The 19557-nt window shown below is 39.4% G+C and overlaps 1 protein-coding gene across 1 annotated transcript in view; it reads left to right on the forward strand.

The window, feature by feature from the left end:
• Positions 1-18809, forward strand: part of GPBP1L1 (GC-rich promoter binding protein 1 like 1) — a 34852-nt gene extending 16043 nt beyond the window's left edge. Inside the window, exons 3-12 of the mRNA XM_064147656.1 lie at positions 734-848; positions 1812-1941; positions 2312-2595; positions 5324-5396; positions 6477-6670; positions 11250-11390; positions 15034-15192; positions 15923-16047; positions 16978-17080; positions 17320-18809. Coding sequence (XP_064003726.1) covers positions 789-848; positions 1812-1941; positions 2312-2595; positions 5324-5396; positions 6477-6670; positions 11250-11390; positions 15034-15192; positions 15923-16047; positions 16978-17080; positions 17320-17463 — 1413 coding nt within the window. The 5' untranslated portion in view covers positions 734-788 and the 3' untranslated portion in view covers positions 17464-18809. The remainder of the gene's footprint in view (positions 1-733; positions 849-1811; positions 1942-2311; positions 2596-5323; positions 5397-6476; positions 6671-11249; positions 11391-15033; positions 15193-15922; positions 16048-16977; positions 17081-17319) is intronic.
• The last annotated feature ends 748 nt before the right edge of the window (positions 18810-19557 follow it).

Consider the following 19557-nt stretch of genomic DNA (forward strand, 5'->3'; position numbering starts at 1 on the left):
AAGTTGGAGAACCTTCCACCAAAAAGAGCAATAATGGAATTTTCTTAATTTTGAGCAGTGAAAATTGCTGTGTCATGTTGGAAAGAATGGTTCAATTTCAGATTCCACAGGGAATCACCTCAGCTGGTCTTCAGTTGAACTTTCATTAAGATACTTCAACCAGCTTGTGTTTGGTTTCTTACCTGTGCAAGCACCCTCAGCTGTATGGAAGTTAGTGGATCCAGATGCAACTTTAAATTCAGAGTACAGAAGCTGCCATGGGGTTGTCTCAGCTCTATATTGCGAAGGTTGGAAAAGACCTCTAAGATGACAAATTTAGTCACTTAGTTTACAGCCTCTGAAATAAAACATGCAGTAATCACCCTTTTGTAGTCTCTGAGACAGTGAGTAATGAAGGAATGTACCCAACATTTTGCCAGGTCTTGGTTTTACACAGCCATAGACTGTATGGCTTTTACATGCTGTTAGTTTTGTTTTCTTCCCACTTGCATGCCCATCCTCAGTTTCATGGATGTATTAATTGTAAATAGGAAGTAGCTGAGAGTGTTGAAATTCATACCTGTTTTGGTGGAGCAAAGTAACCAGGAAACGAAATGCTTAACTGTAATATGAAAAACAAGACTGCTTTTCCTCTCCTATTCATATAGACCAAGCTTTTGGGAAATAAATTGTATTGCTACTTCAGTTCTGAAAAGAAAATAAGATAGTCAGAGAATGTTCTTCTCACTTGCAGATCCTGGCCATGAGGTTTGATGCCTCGTTTTATTGAAGGGAGACACTGGACCTAAATGGCGCAGCATGACTTTGTTCCTGCCTGGCTTAACTTCTCAACGCCACAGTCAACCAAGGTAACATTAATACAGATACCTCATTTAAAGCTATGACAATAACAAATAACAATAGTATAACAAATAGTAACAAAATAATTAAGTGGCCCTAAATCTCTGGGAGTCATGACTTGAGCAGCCACTTACGATTCAGGGATTTAATTTGGATTTGATGTGTGAAAATAGTTGACCCTTGTCAAGTAATGGGTTGGTAATAAGCCCTTGGGCTCCAACTCCACACTCAGAAATACTCATTATTTTTTTTGCAGCCTTAAAATGAGGGCAGTTTGCTTGTCACCTTCTTTCTAAAACTGGTTCCAGAAGAAGGTTTGGTTGACCCAGGAAGTCTGCTTTAGGATTTTAATGGTTTGTGTTGCTTGGCACAACATAGCAGTGGAGAAAAACATTTTAGTAACAAACCAGATCATGATGGATAAAATTGGTGAAGAAAGAAGACTATAACTTTCTGCTTCATGCTTAATATGAGGAGACAAAAGTAATTTTTGTATAATTAAGGAAAAGTAAAAGATTCTTCAGTGTATTAATGTTTTCTACAGCAGTAGTTATTTTAGCCCAAAAGTAACTTCACTTGAGTATGTCTGAATTTGTCACATTCATTGGACCTTCCATTGCTGTCTGCTCTTTTGACTTTAGAGTGAGTGAATGAGCACCTGTGCATGATGGAATTTCTTAAATTAATTTTGCAGAAAGTGCATGCTTGGGAAGACTGCTGGTAGTATTAGTGTATTAGGTTCTGATTCTGTGTAAGATGCACAAGTTTGTATGCCATTCAGATCTGGTTCATGCAATTGACGTCATTGGCCAAGCAATGCAGATACACGGATTCTGTACTGAAAACTAGTGCAAGCATATGGAGTCTGTAGTTAGGGTTGGGTTGGGGTTTTTGTATTAATAAAATGTCACTGTTAAGCTCCTGGAGTGCCCTAATGTATGCTTCATTATATCCTTTTCTGCTGTTTGCAGTCCCCTGCAGCCACCTTTGAGAAACATGGAGAGCATCTTCCAAGGGGAGAGGGCCGCTTTGGGGTGAGCCGTAGGAGACACAACTCTTCTGATGGATTTTTCAATAATGGGCCCCTCCGAGCTGCTGGAGGTGAGTAGGAAGGATCAAAATGCAGCCTAAGAGCAAGCGTTTTTGAGCGTTCCACAGAGTGCAGGATTCTGCAGGATATAAACACTATTTTCCAGAATGGTATGTTTTTAGAACATCCTGTAAGAAATTTGTGTTATTCTTTTCTCCCGTGCCATGTGCTCGGACCTTAAGGAGCTTCTGTGGTAGCTGTATGTGCATTGTGTAGCTTGGCTGGTTCTCTGCTCTGATGCAATCGTATAGTAGGTCACTAAGTTTGACCTAGTAGTTACTTAATGAGCACTGACTTCACAACAAGAGAAACAGTCTGCTATTTCCAGCAGTCTGCATGCTGTGTTGACTTCTAATTGCATCTTTATCTCCTTTTGTCTAGACTGCTGGCATCAGCCATCCCTTCTCCGCCATGATTCTGTAGATTCTGGTGTTTCTAAAGGAGCTCATGTTGGGCTTTCTGGCAGTCAGCCTGGCTGGCATGGTACCTCACGGGGCCATGATGGTGTGAATCAGCGTGGTGGAGGAGGAACTGGAGTTCATCGCCACTGGAATGGCAACTTCCATTCTCGGAAAAGTTCCGCCTTTCAAGAAAAGCTGCCTGTTGAATCCAGGGAAGAGAAGAAGGAAGATAAGGAGCAGTTGCAGTTTGAGGAAGAAGACTTTGTAAGTGTGTAACTTCTGACAGTTGCCACTTCTAGTGAGAAGTGGCTTTTCAGATCTCATTTTAATTAGCATTCATGGGTGCATAGTTGCATTCCATCTTGGAGATCACAACAGGTTTAAGCAAATTACTCCAGAGCCAGCAGGATGCTAACTGGTACCAAGAGTCCTTAACACTTGGTGGCCTGCTGGATAACATTTGGCACATTACTGTATTTTGCCAAATGTTTATTGTGAAACGAAGGCAGAATTGTAGCACACAAATCAGATCTTCAGTAAAATCCATAAAGTGGCACTTTGATCTGCCACAGATAAAGACTTCGTTACTTTGCTTACAAAGCCTTTTTTGCTCCTAAGTACATCTATTCAGCTTATCTTCGGTCTGTATGCTGTTCTATCCCTTGCATTCTGGTACATGCCGATGTTTGTGATTGGTCATGATGGGCTCAGGCCTTTGCAACTATCTGTCTTGAGTCTTCTGGAATAGTTTGGGTATTTACAATCAGAGTTAGTTTCCTTTTTCTCTGTTAATCTAGGAGTAGAGGTTTTTTTGAACCATTTCTTCCATGAATATCTTTAGTTCATCAACTTCTTATCTAAACATTCTGATTCACTTGGTATTATCACTACTATAGTCTCTTGCATCCTGCATCTCTTTTTTCTGGATTATTTTTAGTGTTCCAAACTTTACCAAGTAGTACTTGGACTTCGGGGTTTTGTCCTTACTATGCACATTTCTTAATGCAAATGCTTGGAGATATGTGCATCTTTTATCTTCCCTACTTTTTTTTATTTCATCTTGTCCCCTAATAAGGATTTTATGGTTATCAGAACATCTGTTTTGCTTTTTGCATCCTGTTTGGTGCTCTCTCTAGGCTGTTCTTGACCATTGTAATGAGGTAAATTTGCCTGTAAGGTTAACTCAGTGCCTTTACCTAATGCAGTCCTCTTACTTCATCTTCAATGCAAAAGACATTTAATGCCTCCATTAGAGTTCTGGTGATTGTGTGCACCAGGTATTCTTGTGTGTATCGTAGTTTAAGATTTTTGCTCTTATTCAGCTTTTCTCTTTGGAAGGCTATTTACAGCTGAAATTGTCTTGACAGTTTGGAGTTGCTTCTATTCAGGAAGTTAAGAGTTGGAGTGAATTATATGAATGCTTATAGCTGCTTCAGGTCAAAATCTAGTCTACACCTGAACTGCCATAGAAGCCTATTTAATTTAAGCTTCTGAGTTGTTTTTCAGTGAAGTGCCTGGGAGTGATTGCATGCTTCTGTTCAGCTACTGCTGCTGTGAGCAGTAGTCTGCATCTCAAGGGAGCTAACACCTGGGGAGCGATGTGTGTTAGATATCTGTTGATCTCATTTCTCAAGACTACTGTAATTCAGGATTTGTTTAAGCTTGTTCTTTAGGTTTTCAAAACCTTGTTGAAATCTAGAAAGTTGCTGTAACCATGCTGCTGTAGTCTGTCATGGTTTCCCATGTACTTCATTCTCTTTAATGCTTTGGTGAGTGCCTTTTTCCAGCTACAAAGGTGTTTCTTCTGTAATTACTTCCACTTGAACTTCCTCTTTTAAGATGGTAATACCAGATACTGTCTACTAAGGGGCAAGCTTTGCTAAATAATTCCTGTGTTGTCTTTGCTGTGGTGGTGAAAATAATGTATACTGTAGCTGGTAGGCTGTGTGGCTGGTAATGGCAACATTTTTTGAGAGGTCTGTAGAATGGGGTGTTTAAGTTCTCCTGCAGTGTGAGCACCCCTGCTATACAACTGGCCTGTAGCTGAAAAATGAGACACTGAAACAGGACTTTTTGGAGTCTGAGGCAGGAATTTATACTATGGTGTGACATTTTTTTCCGAACTCTTATAGAACAGGAATGACTACTATTTCAGAAGCTCATTATTAGAGCCTTATGCTGTCACCATAGTAACTAACATATGAAGAATTCATTTAAAAGAGGAAAATGATGGTTTTGTTTTGAACAGAAGTTATTTGGGATGGGGATGAGGAGAAGCTAATCAGGAGCACTTGTCATTAAAATGCTTGGATTTTTCTGTACTTCACTTTGAGCTTGGGCATGTCCTTAATTGTTCCACTAAGTTGAATTCTGATACTGAATCAAAGGTAATTATACAGAGAGCACTGATTCTGCAAGCAGTATTGTCCTGAAAAGCAGATCCTAAATCTTTCTCTATGATAAAGTTGTATATATTTATTATAACATTCCACTAGGAGCTTAACATTGCTTTTGTTTGGTTTTTGTGGTGGATTTTTTGTTTGGTTGATTTTGTTTGTTTGTGGGGTTTTTAATTGGTTAAAGCATAACTACTGTATAAAAATATTTGGGAAGGTAGACTAGATACTTCAGATACTGATGATGTTCATTCTAGTTTGTGTTTTGAGATGTTAGTTTAATTATCTTTTTATTAAGCACCTTTTGTGTATGCGTTGGTTGGTGGAATCTACTTAGTTTTATAGTAGAAGGCTAAAGGGGCCTATCCTGAACCCTCTGATAGTTCTGTTGGAAACAAAGCAGATCTCAAAAAGAATGCAGACTTTTGTTTTTTGTTTTTAAATGTCTTGGATCAAAGTACTCTCTTTTAATTCAAGCACTGTTCAGAGAAATCTAGGAGTACTCTGAGCTCCTAGAAGCAGAATATTATGTATTGGGATTTTTTTTTTTTACTATATGATATGATTTTGTATTTACTTGCATTGTGCTTTTACAGCCATCTTTGAATCCAGAAGCTGGAAGACACAACAACCAGAACAAACCATTAGGAACACCTTCTGGAGTATGGGGTAGGTAAAGGTAGTTACATGACTCTGCAGAATGCTGAAAGAAATTTTAAAGCCTTAAGTGAAGCAGAAAGTTTGCAGCTTTCTCTCCTTTGCTGTTTTTCCTCACACGGTCTTGTCCTCACACTATCTCTTGGCTTTTTTGTCTACTTGAAAAGCTTGTCTTGTCATAAAAAAAACTGCTGGCAGCAGTTATGTCACTGTTCTGTGTTTGCTTTTTGTCTTGCTGCAGTTACAATTTAATGCAGGCATCACTTGAAGGGCAGAGCAAGTTAGAGTCAGCTAGACATTAATTCCTACTTATGATCTTCTTAGAAATACAATTCAACTGTTATGATTCTGTGGTTTTTTGAGGTATTTTTTGTTGTTGTTATAACTCGGAACAGCATTGCTTTTAAGTCTGATGTGATATATGAGTCCTTGCCTTTAAAAAAAAAAATACTAAAGAGTGAAACAGAGTACCAGTTCTAGCAACTAAATACAGATTTGTAATCTCTAATTAAAATGTGGCGCTGTAAATTGTACAAATGCCAAAAATAATTCAAAACCACTTCTTGCTATGGTACTGTATCATATTCTTTTTGCATGCTTGTCAGGTAGCTGCTGTTCTGCTTAAAAAGTAATGACAGTTGTACTTCTTCTGGCTGCTTATACTATTACTGTTGTTAAATTGTTCAGCGAATGTGTGGATTTAAGCTAGGAAATATTATTTGTGCTTGTTTATAAAACCACTGTGACTTCTCAGGTGTAAGTTATGCAAAGTATTTTTGCTGTGTTAGTGAATTAAAGCTAATCCATGACTGCTTGGGGAAAAAAAGATAATATTTATTCCTATACTTTGATGAAAGGCTGTTAGCTGATCTCACTGTAGGGTTTTTTTTTTCTTTGTGTCAAGGGAGCTGTTGTGGTTGTATGTAAAGATTGGACTTTGACATCCTTATCCTGTATCTTTGCTAAAGGTTGAAACAAAAGAACAGCTGATAGATGCTACACAATTTGTTCTGGGCTGCTAAGATAGAGAACTGAAGCTGTTATGAAACTGAATGTTTATATTTCAGAATCTTTCTTTGTTTATTTTCACAGAAAACCCCCCTAGTGCCAAGCAACCTACCAAGATGCTGGTCATCAAAAAGGTTTCAAAAGAGGATCCTGCCGCTGCCTTCTCAGCTGCATTTACATCACCTGTTTCTCACCTGGCAAATGGCAACAAAGCCACCACCATTGTCCCAAGTGTCTACAAAAATCTGGTTCCTAAACCTGCAGCTCCTCCTTCCAAGGTAGAGGGTTTTCCTGCAAAGTCAGTGAACTGAGATAAGGGAGAACTCTCCCTCTGAAAAGGTGTCAAACCCCTAGCAAATAGTAAGAGCTGGAATCTACTAGTTTGTGGGATCTTTACAGTTAGACCTCTGTTTACTGCTGAAATTGTTCACTGTTAAAATGCCATTTGGTCTTGTTTGTTCACAGAACTAACTTCTCTTCTGACTATGCTAATGTCTGCTTCAGTGGGTGTGTTCTCATGCATTAGACAAATCCTTATCTTAATTAGATGAAACAAGCAGTGCTGGAGAAGTAGAATGTGTACTATGATGTTCATGTGATTACTTTGAAAAATCTTTATTGGGTAACAATACTTTGATGTGTTTAAAACACAATTGAGGCTAAGATCAGATTAGATTGTAACATCCTGCAATTAAGCTGTAATTTAGCTGAGCCTTAAAGACAACCTAGAAAAGTAATGGCCTTTGTGCTTTAATTCTTTTACTGAAAGAAGTACAGGAGTGTTAAAAAAAAAAAAACAACAAACAAACAAGTAGATTTTTGTTTCTTAGTTCTAGGCTGTATCTTACCCATTTCTTTCCAGTGAATCGGTATGTATAGATGCTCTAAAAACTTCATAGGATTGATAGTGAAAGTATTTAAGAAACTTTCAGTCTTCTTAATTAAAGAAAATTATTAGCTGTGCTGTTCTTTAAAACAATGTCCAAATACTTTAAGTACCAAAATTTAATTAGTAATGCTGACTTTGGCATTCCAACAAAATATACCCTATGATTAAACTACTCTTACACACTTCTAAGATAAATGCAAAATAGGAAACATCAGCAACTTTTTTTTTGTAAGAAAGCAAATTTAGAGCTTTTTTTTTTCCCATTCATAAGTTTTTCTTAATTCAGGTTAAATTCTTCCAGCTACAGGAAAAATCCTGTTGCTTAAAATTGTCAAATAATCCTGTATAAACACTTAATTTGACAACTGATCTCCTCTGTGAGATGGGATAAAGTGGCCCATTGTAGAGGTTATTAATAATAAGTCTTTTTCAGTCTGTATACAGCTATAAGTTCATATATGTACTTGTTTGGCATAGTTAAACAAGATAGAGTTTCTAATGGAAAGGGAACCTCCCATGGCTTTCATTTTCAGTTGTACAGCTTGATTGATACTTGTGTATATATAATGTTACCTGCTTTAATCTAGATGGATGGTCTGAGGGATTTTTAAAGAGGGGGGAAAAAAAACCCACTGCCACAACAAACATACAGTTTCTCTCCAGAGTGTTAAACTGTGTCTTTGATTGCTTCAAACAGAATTTTAGCGAACAGGAATGCTTACAGCTTTTCTGTCTTAGATGCTGTTATGTGCAAAGATAACTTGTGAAGTCTGAAAGTTAGTACTGTACCAGCTGCAGAGCTTGAATACACTTCTGAAAGCTATGTATATGTCTGTTGCAGCTGGTTATGGTATACTTGCTGCCTGAAATTGTAGAATTTGGACTCTGTGTTGATTCCTTGCTGTATAGTCACCGTTGCATTTGTTTTGACTACTTCTCAAGTCCATGGTTAGAAGGTTTTCGTTAATTCCCCCTTGAGGAGCTATTTTTGAAGCTTTAGTGTGTTCTGAAATTAGGGAAAGATTTTTTAATCTTCAGATGAAACAAAAAAAAAAACATGCATCAGTGCTTACAGTCAGAATGAATAGTTTAATTTTTATAATTTGAAAAATAGCTCTCTCTGACAGGGCCTTGTAACTGTGCTATGGAAGTTCAGCTTACATCAAAAGTAAGAGTAGATTGTCTTGCATGTTATATAGCTTTTATTTGCATTCCAGATTGTGTATCTATATTTAAATCTGCTGTTATGGTTATATGTAATGTTAGCTGCCTACATGCCTTTTAATGAAGTATTTACTGAACTGAACCAGGGTTACACCTGATTCATACCTAAAGTATGACAGCATTAATTACATATGAAATCCTATTTGGCTAGTGGAGAAGTATTACCTTTTAATATGTAGCTCAAGAGATCACTCATGTTAAGCAGGATATGAATATGCACTTAGTGATTTAGATACTAATTTTTAAGTCTGTGTGCCCTGACATGGTGCTGTGGTTGTTGGGTAAGTGTGGTGCTCCAAAGCATGGGGATGGCTATAGAGAAGAACTGTCTGCTGGTGTCATCAGTGGTGGGTTTGTCAATGAATGATTACCGTTTGCAAAGCTAAAAGGTGGAATATCAGTATATCCTTAGCCAGAAAATTGCATGCATGATGACTTTGCTAAAGGTACATACACAAAGTAGCTGTGGTAGAATGCATTATTCTGAAGACTTCTAGAAAAGTTGTCTAGAAATTGCAGTGCATAATGTGATGATAGGACAAAACATTCCTGTCGAGAGTAAGGGCTGGACTGGCCTCTAAAGGAATGATAAGTGCTCTCTGGTAACCCCACCCTCTTCTCAAAGGGGAAGAGAAAGGGAGTAAGAGAGAGAGACTTACTGACTGAAAAAGAAAGCTAAACCAGCTTTGATGAAAATAGTATCAATAAAATGAAAGATACACAAACACAGTAAGGAACTCAAGGACTCTGATAACAATTACCTCACCGTCAACACTGATAGTGTGGGCAGGCACTATGGAAGTCCCAGACTGGGACTCAGTATCAGATGGGAACTGGATTCAGGAACTGGATTCTGGAACTCATGGATTGGGATCAGAGGCAGAACAGGGAGTTCTCATCAGCTGCTGGCTGTTGAAGAAGGGGGCTTAATCCTTGTGATCTCTCAGCTTTACACTGGATATGATGAATATGGAATGGAATACCTTAGTGATCAGTTTAGGATCATCTGTCCTTTCTGCTTTTCCCTGCAGGTGCCACTTCTTTCATACTGCACTCCCAGCATGATAACACAGGATTTAGCAGTGACCTTGGTTCTACCTGTAAACATCAAGTGTTATCACTGTTAGAGGCAGACACTGTGAAACCATGCTGTTAACTTCAGGAAGTGTAGTTGCTTAGAGACTGACATGAAAAGTAAAGTCACTGAAGAGAATTAGGTCTGTTGTAGCTCAAACCAGGACAATTCCTTTTGACAAAGTCAGTAGCATTGGAAAGCTGTCACAGGCAAACACAATGTTAAGTTGCAATGGATAGTGTTGAAAGGAGGAGAACTGGTGGCAGTGAAGCAAGTGCATTACTTCTTGGCTAATTGAGAGGGCGAATTGTTCACAGTCAAGCAAGCCATGAAGGTCCAAATCTACAAACGATCTGTAGTCGTCCTCCAATCTAGTGGCCTCTCTAAGAAAGCGATCGGGGTCAGTCTGAATCTTGTCTAAGCTGCCCCTTTGTGGAAGCTGCGAGAACAACAGTCAGCAGCTGTAAGCTAGGTACGTAAGTAGTGCAGCCTCTGGATCTACAGGAGGAACTCTGTGTCACAGTAATTCTACACCCGGATTTTGGTGCCAGGCAATATTGTGCAGATCAGGTTATGTTCTGGGTTTGAAGGGAATGTTGGAGTACATGCTGTGAATGCCAAATGATCCATTCAGTAATCTGGACTGCTTTTGTTCTTAAGTTCTAGTGCGAGAGTAATGCTGATGGCCTCCCTTACTGATTTATTTATTTCAGAATAAATCAAGTAACCCAGTGGGGAGTGAGAATGTATTGAAACAATGGCTTCTCCTCTCATTGCCTGCAGACTGCATATCTGAGGCATCTCAAATTTTCCTGAATCCCACTGGTATACATGTTACTTTGATAATAACTTGAAGTTGGCTTCAGAAATCTAATGGGTCAAAGGAACCAGTATGTTTTAATTCTCCTATAGGTGTATTTCCAGTGCTACTTGATGCAGTTTTCATCTTAGGATCCTTTTTGTAAAGACTCATGCTTAGCAGATTTGTCCTTGGTTGATAAGGGAGGGTTGAGAATAACATTCCAAGTAACAGAATTTTACCTTGTAGTCTTTGCATGTCAGCCAAATCACCAGTCTGCTTGCAGGGATACAGCAGAGAGTATCCAGAGCAAAACAGCAAGAGCTCAAGCACTGTAACAAACTGGCTGCTTTTTCTTCCTTCCTTCTTTCTTTCTTTCTTTAATTTTCTTTTCTTCCTGTTGCTAAATCAGTGCTATGATAGACATTTTCAGAGCCTTATGAAAAAAATAATTGCATTTTCAGCCTGGACAGAAATATTCTTGATGTGCTTCTTCCTTGCATAGGGGAAGTTCCTGTCAAGTGATGCAAACCCTTTTTTTGCAGCATACAGTGCTCCTGTATGAAATGTGACTGTTATAGGGAGTTTTTTACTGCCCATCCTCATTACTCAGTGGTGATTCCAATTAATGAAGAGCAATATTGGATTTCTCTTTGAGCTCCAATGATGTTTTACAGGAGAGTGGTGCCCATGAAACACACCTGTGTGTGATTTGGGGAAAAAAAATAGGTGTCAAGGTAAACTTGTTGAGACTTTACTTGGAGAAGAAAAAGAAGCCAAGATACTGTGTATTTGTTTTACTACATGCAAATAACCTTTTTTTGTGCCTTACCATTTACTTTCCCATATTTTGTGTTCTCTTCATTATAGCCAAGTCCATGGAAAGCCAACAGAAGTGAACATAAACCAGGCTCGCTTTCCTCCAGCCGTGACTCTGCTTTTACCAGTCCAGTGTCTGTAACCAAACCAGCGGTACTGGCGAGTGGCTCAGTCCTCACCTCTCCCAAAGAGGTAAGGGGTTGGATTTTGGGAGAGGGTGGGGACTACTGTTAGTATTACCTACTATAGCTTTAACTTGATAAGGTCCTTTCTGTATAGGGCACCACCAACCTTTGTACCCTTGAAGGATGACTCACTTGTACATTCTTAGCACATTCTGTCACAATTTTGATACACTAGAAAAAGTTCAAATGAGTTTTGCTTGCATGGAAAGGATGGAAGGTCTTTGGTGGTTTTGTCCATGTATTAGACAGTCTCTCCAACATTGAGAGAAAACAAAAAAATAATGCTTTAAATAATTGGACATGCCCAGACTTGATGTTATTGGAGTGCAGATACCAGAGCTAATGTGAATATATAGGTAAAATGATTCCTATGCTGTTCCTCAGCGTGGGAAAAGAAAGGGAACAAAAGTGATCTGCCTCATTCGTTTTCTCTAGGGGAAAAACAGCACAAGCAATGAGCTCTGAAGGGGTTGAGGGAGTTTTAAAAGTGTACATATGTCTTCAGCTATAGTGTCTGCTTCTAGTTTTGGTGTTGGAAGGAGGTAGTCTGATGAGGTGAAAGCTGACTTACCTCTGATTTTGGTCTGAAATGTAGAGAGAACGCTGGACTATAACATTATATTCCAACAAAATAAAACCTTTCAGTAGTAGCTGTGCCATGACATGTTTTGGCCAGCATTTCTATCCTTCAGTTATAGCTTGTGTACAAAATGCTGGTGTGGACCTTGAAATTCCACAAAGCTTAACAGACAAATAACACTGAATAAATTTTCTCCTCTGCTCTTGGGAATCAAAATGCAGCAGGTTTGTGATCATATGTAAACAGAACAAAAATAAAACAGGCTGTGATAAATGATGTATTTGAAGAATTTGAAATGGGTCAGTTAGTATTAGAAGTATAACAGCGAGGTGGTGTTCTGGTTCTGCAAATGCTCCTGTACAGACCTTACTTCTAAAAGCAGACCTTGTCATATTTATGATTTCCTCCTTTGCACAGTGTACTTTGCTTTAGCTACTGCTGAATTTATAAGCAGACATGAAAAGCAATAGTTAACAAGCACACACCTGTCACTTTAACAAATAGGGTTTTATACCCTATTTCTTTCCCTTGTTTTTGTCTGTCCTTAGAACAAGTATTTTGTGCTACTATCAGCCTTCAGTTTTCTATAATGTCCATACTGGACACCTTTGCATAAATATGTTAACTTAAATATGCATTCACCTCCAGGTAGATCCAGAAAATGACATTCCCTTTGTAACACAGGCTGGTAAACAAGTACTCTCCTCCGCCCACCCCCTAATGGCCCAACAAAGTCTTCCATGAAAGTATAGTCAGCAGAGATGTCAGGTATTGACCTGACAGCAGGAGCAGGCAGCTGTGTTTTCCCCAACACAAACAGCACCTCCTTGAGGTTTGCTGTCTTACCACTGTCAGTCAACTAAACAAACAGGGCTTAAAATTGTCAAATAAAATGGAGCACTTGTAATGCACTTTTCTTTGAATCTGTTGAAGACTTGCAGTAAGGAGACAAAAGATTGGACCGCAAATATTACTCTAATCCCAGCCCCATTGGCCTACTACAAGTAATCTCTGTCTTTTTGTTTCTGGAATGGGGATAATGCCCTCACTGCAGCAGTGTTGAAAACAGCACTTTTCAACACACTCTCTTATGAAAAGATTAAAAGGGTGCCTACTAGTACTGACACTGTGTCTCCAGAAGTCAGTTGGTGGTAACCAAAATCAAGAGCAGTCTGAATTCATAAAATGAGATGAATCTGCTGTAAGAGTAGCTCTCCCTGTTACATAGACTGACATCTAGACAAATTTGAGATGATGCATAGGGGTCTCATTTAAAAGCAAACCAAACCAAACAAAAACAAAAAATACTGAGGGATGTCTGGATGTTTCAGTCTCAGGACTAAACTTTTAGCAAAGAATGACTAGTTGTTCCCCCCTTTAGAAGAAAATGTTACATAAAAATCCTCCTAGAGAAAGTATGTGTAAAACCAGAACTGAGGTGGAATTACATTCCCTTTCAGCAATCCATCTCTAAGCTTTAGCTACAACTGTCATGCCTTAGTGTATAGAAGTTAAGTTTTAGCACCTCAGCAATTCTATTAAACATTAAAATAGCCACTAGCAAAGAGCTCAAGTAGAGTATTCCAAATTATCAGAACACATCTACTTTTTAGCCTCCTTTGTTTATCGTGCCTTCTGTCACTGCAGTCTAACTAGTAACTGTACTGAGAGCTAGATTTTAGTACTATGGTAGCTTTTAATCATAGTATTCACAGTTGCTTTGTCTGTTAAAATTGCTCTTTCGTTCCTTACTGTGTTGAAACAGGCAAAATCTGAAAAAGCCACCTGAAAAATGTTTGCTGTGAGGTATTCCTTTCAGCATGCCCTTCCCTGAAAGGCATTATTTCACACCAGTGTGCAACAGGCGTTGGAGATATAAGCAGCAGTTGCTGCCCTTTTTTTTTTATTTGCCAAATGTTTCAGTTCCCTCAGTTTTGCTCAGAGCACCATGAGTGTGATTAAAAATACTTTGCAAAGGAAGTTAATTTGAAAGAGCTTGAATTTGCAATCTTCTTGACCCAGCTTAAAAAAAAGAGGGAAGGTGGGAGAACAGTACATACTTTAATAATTTTAATCTGGTTTAATGTTGAGAGAGAAAATCACATTAGGTGAATAGGTATGTGTGCAAGATTCTGGTGTCACATAGTCATATTAATGACTGCATTCTTTATATTACTACAGTAGCCAGACATGAACTCCATGTATGAGCAGAAGGGTAAGGTATCAGGAACTTTCAAATTACATATTCTTTGATTTCTTTTGTGCATCTGGTCAAAGTGATGGAATAGATTGAGTTGAAAGCTCACCTTGGCTAGCAATGTTTTTATTGTATTGTCTGGGATTACTTGGCTTACTGTACTTGCTAATGTACAAGTTGTTGTGCCTTATGCCTGGCTCACACATTTGAGGTGATTAAGAAAGCCGAAATGCTGTGGTAGAGCATGGGAGGTTCCCTTGGGCTCATGAAACTGATCTGAGCAGATTTCCCACAGGCTCCAGAGTTGTCCATGTCTGGCCTCACACTCATCCTTCTGGGCTGTGAGTGTACATGGTCAGGAATCTGCATCGTGCTCTTCCAGGAGGTTGCCAAGGCTGTGGCTACCTATTTCACATCCAACTGTGGTTAGCTAAGGATGTGGCCACTCCACGGCTTAATGTTGGGGTAGAGTCTGTCAGAATGGTTTAAGGTACAAGGTCAAACTGAGCCATGGCTCAATTTTTGTGGGGTAAGAGTCCTGCATGAAGTTCTCTGTCTTCATATTCTGTTGTAGGCTCCATTGCTCCTTAAGAGTGTTACATTGTCAAGGAGCAAAATAAACATGCTTGTGACCATGTGAGTTGACTCCTATGGGCAGAAAAAGAAATTGAATGGATAGTGCTAAGTGGGAAAACAGTGTGCTGGTGAGGGAAGAAAGGACTTCAACATTTCATTTTCTTTTTTGAGAATTAAGAGCCAGCCAAAGAAGTGGTTTGGTGTGGGAAATGTGTTAAGCACAGAACTCAGAGGGCCCAGTCTTCTAAGCAATACAGTTTGAAAGCCTCTGTATTCTTTTTCTTTCCCCTTGTCTAGAGTCCTTCCAGCACCACCCCTCCCATTGAGATCTGCTCTTCACGCCTGACAAAGCTGATGCGCCGTACCACTGATAAAAAGAGTGAATTTCTGAAGGCACTGAAAGATGATAGGAATGGGGAGATAACAGAGAACAGAGAATGCGACAAGCTGGATGATGTAAGATCACTGTCCTTACTGTAATATGATAGTGACATAATTAAGGAGCTGGGTACTGAAAAAAGGGAGTGGTGTGTGTAATTCAGGATGGAGCAGGAAAGGAGCAACTTCCCTCGGTCTGTCACCTGGCAGAAGTAGCGAATAGCACCTCGATGGGAGGAGATCTGTAACATGATGAAATGAAATGGATAAGCAATGAAGGAGATGGAAGGGGAGGTCCCAGATGGTCATGGTAATCTAGATTTTTGCAAGGATTCTCTAAGGAGTGGAACAATGCCTAATTTGTTTTAAAACTTCCTTGTCAGACTATATCCACAGGAAAACTTAATTCAGTGCTTCTGAAAGCTGTAGAACAGTGGCTCAAGCCTCAGAGACCAGAGCTCTAAATGCCTAAGTCTGTGATTTAATGCATATGTAAAGTCTGTGCTGAGAAGTATTTCATTCTCAGTTTTCTTGCTGTCGCTCTGAGGCCTCTGGGGGTGGCTTTGTAATGCCAGCGCTTACTCTCCTAACACAGAAGTGCTGTCCACTGAATGTCATTCATGTTGCGTTGTCCTGCTACAGCCAGGTAGAAGTTGCTCTCAGCTTCTGACTCTGTAAAAGAAAAACACCTCACTGACTCAAGGTGGAAAATGCTGTACTTTACTTTCATGAGCAGAAAGTTAAACTTGGAAATGTGCTCTTGGCACAGTCTGTGCAAACATACTTTGATGCTTTTATTTTCCTTTAGATGGAGAGCAACAGCACACCAGAACCAAAGGAAAACTGGGAAGAGAATTGCCATCAGAATGGCCTTTCTCTCCCTTTGCCGGAGGAGGGGGAAAACCTCTCCCATTCATTGGAAGCAGAACACAGGTGGGTAAATAGCAAAATAAAGTGTCTGGAATAAAGAAGGGTGAGTCCTTGGACTGTGAGGAGGTGGAAACTATTTCAAAGACATTTCTCTGGGAAGCAGCAGTAGCTTTGCATGTAGGGAGCTAGAGGCGTGTGGGCTTCGTGACTAGTGCTGGACTGGGTGGAGTCCTATTGAAAATAACGTAAGACACTGATGACAGTTGAGGCAAGACTTTGCCAAGGTCTGTAATTAAATTTCCTATGCTTCTTTAGTGCCATATCACTGTGTTAATACTGCCTTTATGTTTACCTACCCACACCAGGAGATACCATAAACCTAGTGAGATTCTGGTTAATTTACAAGTACGTGTCCTAAATGGAAGGGTCTGAAGACTGAAGATACAGCCTCACATGCACACACCACTTTGGTCTGCACTTAGAATACTCTTGTGCTACTTTAAATGCTGAGGGGTAAAAAAAAAAAGATGATAAAACCACATTAGGGAGTGTTAAGAAAATGTTTACTTGGTATCTCAGCTTGCATCTTGCTTCACAGAGTAAGCAGTATGTGCACATCTGGTGTAAGCAGATAGTAAGTTTTAGGAGAATCCTGAGCTGCAGTACTAGTTTGATTGCTTCGTGTCCTCCTTTGGTGTCCTTGGGTAGAATTTCAAATCTCTGCCTTGTTTTCCTTCTGCCAGACTGGTTATTTACACGTTGTACAGGACTGCTGATGATTAAATATTTGTAAAAGGCATTGAGTCTGGGAAAAGCTGGGTAAATATGAAGCATTGTGGAAGTGATCTCTGGTATAGAGGATTCCCTGGTGAATTGGGAGGTTTTTAATAGGGGAAGAAAAAAGGTCATGCTTCATGGAGAAAGTGTCCTCTCCTTTGCCATTGTTCCCTTGCTTTAATTCCTGTGCCCCTTTTTATTTTCTCCACAACCTAGGTTACTGAAAGAAATGGGATGGCAGGAATATCCTGAAAATGATGAGAACTACCTTCCCCTCACGGAGGATGAGCTCAAAGAGTTCCAAATTAAATCAGAGCAGGTATGTTTGTAGCTCTTGCCACTTGTTGCTCTTCTCCCTACCCTTCTCTCACACAAGTCTTCTGTGTCGTAGTTCTAAAGGATCTTAGAGAAGATAAAGAAGCGAAGTGAGATTGTAGTGTGGTTGGTGACTCTGCCTTAGCCAAGCAGAGTGTAAAGCTACATTTGTGTCCAGAGGTGGTTAGTGACAGCTACTCTCTGTGCTCTTCCTTGTTTTAAAACTTGCTTTCATTCCTACAGCGAAGAAGAAACGGATATGGGAAGAATGGATTTCTTCAGGGCCGCGGCTCCAGCCTGTTCCACTGGAGAAGCACTTTTAAGACAAAGATTGAGGACTCAGACACAGAAACTAGTAGCAGCGAAACGTCAGATGACGATGCCTGAAAGTGGGCACAAGAAAATTTAAAATAAATAAAACCAACCCAATAAACTCAGTTCATAGTTCAACATGTGTTCGGGGTTGTATAAACTAAACAGAGTTTATTCTGTCTCCAGTCTGTTCAGTTTTTTCTTTTGTTGTTGATACTTCATGCACAAGGGAAATAATTGTATCCCAAAGAAGAGAGAAATTGGCTTCTTTAGCTTTTTCTTTTGGTTTTGCCCTAATGCTTAATAGAAGTTTGTGCAGCTAGCAAATTTTGACAAGAATCCCTTGTGGGGCAGTGCACAAGTTCAGTCTTGTAAGCAGGACACAAGTGGCTGACTGATCTTTGCAACAACAAGCTTCTAACAGTGCCGCCCGCATTACATAATGTCGTGCGGTACCAGTGTGCTAAAACAATCATTGTCAATGACAAAATGGCTATTGAAGTTCTAATTATGTTAAATTAATGCTAATAACATGAATTTTCTCTTTTTTTAATGGATTTTTTTTGGCGGCTCGGGGAGCTTCATCACTTAACCAGGCGTTTGTGGTTTTCTTTTTATTTTTTTTTTCTTTTTCCTTTTTTTTTTCTTTTCTTTTTTTTTTGGGTACAGCTGTAAAATATTTGGATATAGGAATTGTTTGTGTTCTTCTTCTTGCAGCCTTGATATTCAGGGTGGATTGTAAAATATAAATTTTTTGTGAGATTTCAAAGATTAAGATTATTTTGATAACATTATTTACAGATTTAAAAAAGTGACTATCACATTGAGTCTGTATGAGGGGGAAAAAAACTACTGCATCAAAAATAACTAACTTGGAATAAATATTTTGCATCAGTTTGCCAATTCTAATTGTCTTTCTTATGTAAGAAAAAAGCTTTCCTCTAAAGGGACCTGCAACTTTGGGGGCTTAATATAGCACTGGGGATAAAAAGTTTCTTCTCCCGCTGTATTTTTTCCACTTGGCAAACATTGCTGTAGCGCTCAGACTGCAGGAGCTGAACTCTTCCTTTTAAGAAGGGAGAGGGAGAACAATGGTGAGATGATAGCCCATCTTTGTTTTGTTGTGTTTTGGGGTGTTTTGGGTTTGTTTGGTTGGTTGTTTTTTTTTTTTTTCCAAAAGAAATTAAAGAAAATAATTCAAATTATCTTCCACTAAAGCAGTTTGCTTTTCTTTTTTCTTTTCTGCTTCATCCAAAATCGTGAAGCTCGACTGATCGGTGTCACTTGTTCCTAGTGCAATGCTGCTGTTTATGTTCACAATGTGGCAAGGGAATGTCTGAATCCAAAGCTGTTTTCATTGAAATCTTTTTTAAAAATTCATGAAAACATTTCTATTAGATTAAAAAGGATTTTACAAACAACTCAGTTGTGGCCTAAGCTATTTCAATGTCTGTTTTAAGTTCAGCTTGTACACAAATGTTTTGGATTGGAGCATACTCGCATGGTTGTGCACTGTTTGCAAGTGGGATGGATGGAATTGCACGTGGAGAGTGAAGCCTTGCTCTCGCTGACCTAAGGGAATGTCAGCTGAGGTCTTGCTTGGGTTTTTTAATCTGCTCCTGACCAGGCAGGAAGGACTGATGTGTAATAAAAGTGTAGTATTCAGCCACAGCTGTTTGTGTCTGGAAGCAACACCAGACATTATGTATAGGGTTAACACTCCTGAGTGGGCTAACCATCACCTGGAGTGTGGCCCACCCCTGGGGAGAGGCCAAGACCCCTAGGGTCAGGTTCAGGGTTACTCCCCCAGGAGTGTTAACCCTATACACTCTACTACTTCTCACTTTAGTTCCCCTGGACAGTGGGACCTGGGCACTGCAGTTAACGGCTTGGGTAGGAATGGCTGAGAGCTCTTTTCTCAGTGCTGCTGTCTGCAACCCAAGCAGTTGCTGGGTCTCCCTGGGAGTGCTTGGGGAAGTGTTTGGCCTCCTTTCACAGATTTCATAGTTCCTCCTGAAGGTCCTACCACCTTGGTCCCATCAAACATGAGCTTTGACTGGAAGCATTTACTTTTTTGTTTTGTGTTTGCCCTTTTTTTAGCTTTGTGGCAATGTAATCGGAAAGGTGCAATTGTATTTGCATTGCCGTTAAGGAGTAGGCTCAGTTTAA

This window comes from Pogoniulus pusillus, chromosome 8 (assembly GCF_015220805.1).
Source record: "Pogoniulus pusillus isolate bPogPus1 chromosome 8, bPogPus1.pri, whole genome shotgun sequence".
In the NCBI taxonomy this organism is placed as follows: Eukaryota; Metazoa; Chordata; class Aves; order Piciformes; family Lybiidae; genus Pogoniulus; species Pogoniulus pusillus.